At 33.0% G+C, this 5,186-nt stretch overlaps 1 protein-coding gene across 1 annotated transcript; it reads left to right on the top strand.

The window, feature by feature from the left end:
• Nucleotides 1–1,337: 1,337 nt before the first annotated feature.
• LOC103433767 (basic leucine zipper 19-like) lies at nucleotides 1,338–3,310 on the top strand. Its single transcript, XM_008372054.2, has 4 exons — nucleotides 1,338–1,486; nucleotides 2,399–2,489; nucleotides 2,980–3,106; nucleotides 3,219–3,310. Exons 1-4 carry the CDS (start codon nucleotides 1,338–1,340, stop codon nucleotides 3,308–3,310), a joined length of 459 nt encoding a protein of 152 aa, XP_008370276.2.
• The last annotated feature ends 1,876 nt before the right edge of the window (nucleotides 3,311–5,186 follow it).

Below are 5,186 nucleotides of genomic sequence, written 5' to 3' on the forward strand. Positions count from 1 at the left end.
CGGACTAGGCGGATTTAAGTAAATCTATCATATTTCAGGTAAATAAGTGTCTGCTTCTACTTGAAATATATATAATTTCATCATAAACTACAAAATAGAATGCATATATATCATGAAGTATTGGAACATAATGAAAACATGTGAAATAAGGATATAATGTTTGTTCATTCAAGTATGCAACAAGTCTCTTACAATTTATTGGAAAAAAACAAAATGCAAAATGAAAGTTATGTATTTTCTGTCTAAGTGAGTTGCAACCTAGGCGGGTCTAGGCGGGCTAGGCGGGCTAGGCGGGTGCTTAGGTGGTCTAGGCGGTGGGCTGGGGCCTAGGCATTAATCGGGGCGGTGGGCTGGGGCCTAGCGCCTAGGCGGGGATTTTTAGAACAGTGGTTTATATTAATCTCATATATATTTGATGTTGTGAATTTCTTTATGATTATTATCATTGGAATTATATTGTTATTTTTCATATTTTCTAATATTGCTCCAACAATTTCTTCACAATCTCAATGGATACAAGGATTTTCTATTTATACTAGTTACACTCCTTACACAGTAAGTAAACTAATTCTTTACAAACTAACAACTTTTACCAGCTAATCTCTTGACAAGTGGCATCTTCTTGATCGTTGGATTGAGCTTGACTGTCTATAGCTTTACATAGGACAGACAGTGTACTTGCACGGGATAGACATGTCACTGCAAAATTATAGTTTTGAAAAGTATAAAATGCACTTCCCATATATTCCTAGATACATATCTAGCAAAGCTCGTTGTGTTAGGTTTAACACGATGCACGGTTGGTTTAAAAATAATCTACAAATAAAATCCGACATATTTTTTTTTTGGCCTTGAATAAAAACCGTATAGTAGGAAATCTATAGCGTATTTGATAATATTATTACTTCTTTTTGGAAAAAAAAAATTGTTCTTTGACCAAGGTATCTTGACCGTTCAAATGATAACCGTGGGTATATGAATTTAAATAATTGGCCAGACAGCGTACTTGAGGGTAGACATGTCAATGCAAAAGTACAGTTTTGGAAGGTATGATATGCACTTTCCATATATTGCTAGATACATATCTTGCAAAGTTCATTGTTGTTAGGTGTAACACAATTCCTTGCAAATTTCTTGTATAAAAGCAGTCTAGGCAAACCTCGAAAATGCACCTACCACCTTCTCCTCTCTTCAGCTATTCTCCAAGCTACTAATGTGCACGCATTCCCTTTCATTTTGCATTTTGATTTTAGCTTATAAATTAAAATTTTTTGGTTACAAATTTCTTTCATGTTTGTGCAGCTAAAAAGAAATCTCGAACTCACTAAGCATTTAATATGAAATTCTCCAAACAAGCAGCTAAGGCTTCTGTAGGGCATCATTCTGCCAGCGATTCACCTTCTTCACTTGATGATAAGTCTTCTCACATGGAAATGACCCCAAATGTTGGAGATGTTGGGCCATCTGACCCCAAGAAACTGCTGAGGTGAGTAAGGGTTGATTTGGTACTGATATGCTTTTATAAAAAGTGGATATAAAAAAAAAGCTGAGCTCAAAAAGGTTTTTGGTAAACATTTAAAAATAACTTATTTTCACAGTTTTTGGTGAAAAAAAGCTGAAAACTTGAAGCAGCAAAATTGAGCTTATTCTCACAGCACAGCAGAAACAATTTTTTTTTTTTTTTCAAAGCACATCAATACCAAACCAACCCTAAGTTTGCTATTATTGATGTTGTAAACTGTAGCTACGTATGCTGATAATAGGATATATGCAGTAGCACATGTTTTGTTTTGTTTGAGGCATCTTTGTCGATTTGCTCTCCAAACTTGTATGAAGTTGCCAATTTTTCTCTGAACTTTAATTTTAGCCAATTATTCTCCTGAACTTTTATAATTAGCTAATTTCTTCTTTGAAATTTAATTTTAGCCGATTATTCCCATAAACTTTTATAATTAACCAATTTCTTTTCTGAACTTTAATTTTAACCGATTACCCCCTTAACTTTTATAAATAGCCAATTTCCCCCCGGCATTAGATTTTAAAAAATTTCATTCAATTTTCCATCCATCTTGATCCGCGGACAACACATGACATTTGTACGAGGGCAAAAAGGATAGAAAATTGGATAGGTGAAAAATTAGAGGAAATTTTTACAACCTAACACCATAGGGAAATTGGCTATTTATAAAAGATTAGGAGGGATTCGGCTAAAATTAAAGTTTTGGAGGAAAATTGGCTTAATTATAAAGTTCAGGGAGTTAATCGGCTAAAATTAAAGTTCAAGGAAGAAATTGACAATTTTATACAAGTTTGGGAGGGCAAATCAACAAATACTTCTTTGTTTAATTATTTAATCTCAATTCTCTAATGGCTGAATACATTTGAATTTATTGTGTAGAATTCTTGCCAATAGGGAGTCGGCAAGACGAGCTTACATGAGGAAGCTAGAGTATGAAGCGAAACTCCATCAAGATGCTAAGGAGGCAGAAGTAATTCTTCATATTTATCAATTATTTTCTTTTTCATTCATTTGCCATAAGTGAAGCAATTGTTGTGCTCCGGTTTTTTTTGTTTTTATACACTAATTTTGGGAATGACGGTTGGGGCTTAGTCACACTACACGAATAATCTAATTAGTTTGTTAAGTTTTACAAATCCATCGATTTTCATCGTTTAGTGAAATTTATTGATATCAAAATGATCCAATTTTGGTCACACATTATATAGAACTTAATATTGTACTATCGACCAGTTAGGATTACTAAACTCATTTTTACCAAAAACAAAATCAGATTTTGGGGGATTTGAACTAATTGGGTGCCTAAAGAGAAGCATATCCCCTCTAGCCAATGTTGTTATCCCACAATAACATTAATTAATTGGTTACCTTTTAAAATATATTGAGGCGAGAAATTAATTTGGTATTTTAGAGTAAGGTCAAAAACCAAACCAATAATCCAATTGTGTATTTGTGTACAGGAGAAGGTGGCAAGGCTATCTTCACAAGTGGCCTTTTATGAAGGGAAACAGGGTCTACTGCAAATGGAGAACATCCAAATAAAGGAGAGGATCAAATATCTTGAGAATTACATAGCGCACAAAGATGGTATTCATATTCACACGACCACCATATATATATCTCACGTACAATTAGTCCTACACTAAAGTCATATGTTAATATATATACAGTTGTTTTGATTAATTATTTGATATTGCAGGGGAGACTCTGGAGCTCTCGGTAGAAAGAGAGAGGCTCCTTTGGAGTCGAGAGATGCAGCGTGGCAGCGGCAGTGGTTTTTCCAACAATTAATTTAGATAAATGAATTGAAATGTTTTCTTAATTTCCTATCATACAGAGACACAGATGAAACTTTAATTGGTTTTTAGGTAAAAGTTGTGGTGTTTCATTTCCTTGTTATGGAATTGTACCGTTCGAACAATGCTCAACAAATTCAGGGAAATAATATCTATACATCTTTCTTCTTTCTATAGCTTCTGTTTATTTGTATGTGTTTTTTAATTTCTGTTTGATTTATTCAATTCAAATATAAAAAATAATAAAAGTTTGTAAAAACTAGAAAAAACTAGTGCGTTGAGAACACTTATTCAAATTTGAGAGTCTTCTTCGCGTTTAAAACAAAAATTGGGTCAAAATGAAGACTTTTGTCACTGTCGATGAAGTCCACGACCACCAGTACCCAATTGAAATCAAGCAATTAATTAATCTATGTATTTTTGTAACATAGTTAATAATTCAAGCCTTCCCTTGGGTCGATTAGATCGGTTTAGACTTTGAGAATAAAGACGAATATGGCTGCGGAACAAGTTATTAGTAAACTATGCCATGATGCATTTTTATGGTGTTGATTGTTATATAATTAAGAATCCATATCAACTACAAATGAAAGATTAGATAGTCCAATATTTTAGTGGATAGGTTATTAGACTTCTACCCATGCATTTCAGTTTCGAAATTTTGTCTTTCCTATATTATTGTAGGTAATAGTTTTGAACTCTTTCCCCTCTCCTTCATAATAGTTTAAAAAATAATAATAATTAAGAGAATATGAGACTCTTTAAACTTCTTGCATGTAAATGGTATCATCAAAGGTAAATCCCTTGTAAACTAATATCTTGGGTAAGATTAAAAACTATTTTAGTCCCTTGACACAACGTCCAAGTCCGCATACAATATTTATAATCACCTCATATATTATTTCTATTTTGAGGTTTTATTACTCTTTTTCCTCCTATAATACCCGTGTTTTCACACATTGTTATGCATCTAATCCTGATTTTCATTTGATTCATCATAATATATTTTGGAACAAACAATTAGGCACACTAATTTTTTATTTTTTTATAATATATTTTGATACATTTATTTTTGTACAGACATTTAGGTACATCAGTTCTTTTTAATATATCTAAGTACACTTATGTATTTGCATAATTTTGTTCTGTGTCACTAATTTGTTTTTGAAAAGTTTTCTCATTTGGGTACATTATTTGTAATCGGTGGAAGTTAATAATCAATTAATTATAATGTGCATATCAATAATAAATATTTAATGAGGAGACATTTATATACTAATACTGTGACAACTCATCCTAATTTTATCGGATCTCTCTTTGGACATCCGATAAAATTAGGGACATTCTGGGTCGGGGTGTGTTGGCTGACACTAGGAAGGTGACGAAGCCATAAAGTGTTGTGATGTGGAAAATGTGAGTAAATTTAAACCTAAAAGTGTTTAAATGAAAGAGTGTGCTTGTGAGCAGGAATGAACCCATTTCACACGTGATGTTAGAGCATAAGAAAGTACAGTAAAATTAGGATAAGAACTATACCATCGGAAGTAGTCTCCGATAACAGTGTTTGCCAGAAACCCTAGTCGACACGAAACTACCACTAAAACCTGGAGGGGCGAAAAATACGGGTGAGTGGACCTAAAAATAAAGCTTTGTAAAAACCTTTTTGAAAACATAATAATTCCTCGCCGTAAAACAAGTATAGTTTCTACATATACATACTACGTATAGTGTGAAAGTGCATGCCGTAGCTTGTAATATATCAAGAATTCAATAAGTCACAATAATTCGTGAATAAACACCTCACGTCCGGTAATCAATTAATCTCGCATAACAATCCTATCGTATTAAGTGCTCATCGACTTATGCTGACA

Source organism: Malus domestica, chromosome 12, assembly GCF_042453785.1.
Source record: "Malus domestica chromosome 12, GDT2T_hap1".
In the NCBI taxonomy this organism is placed as follows: Eukaryota; Viridiplantae; Streptophyta; class Magnoliopsida; order Rosales; family Rosaceae; genus Malus; species Malus domestica.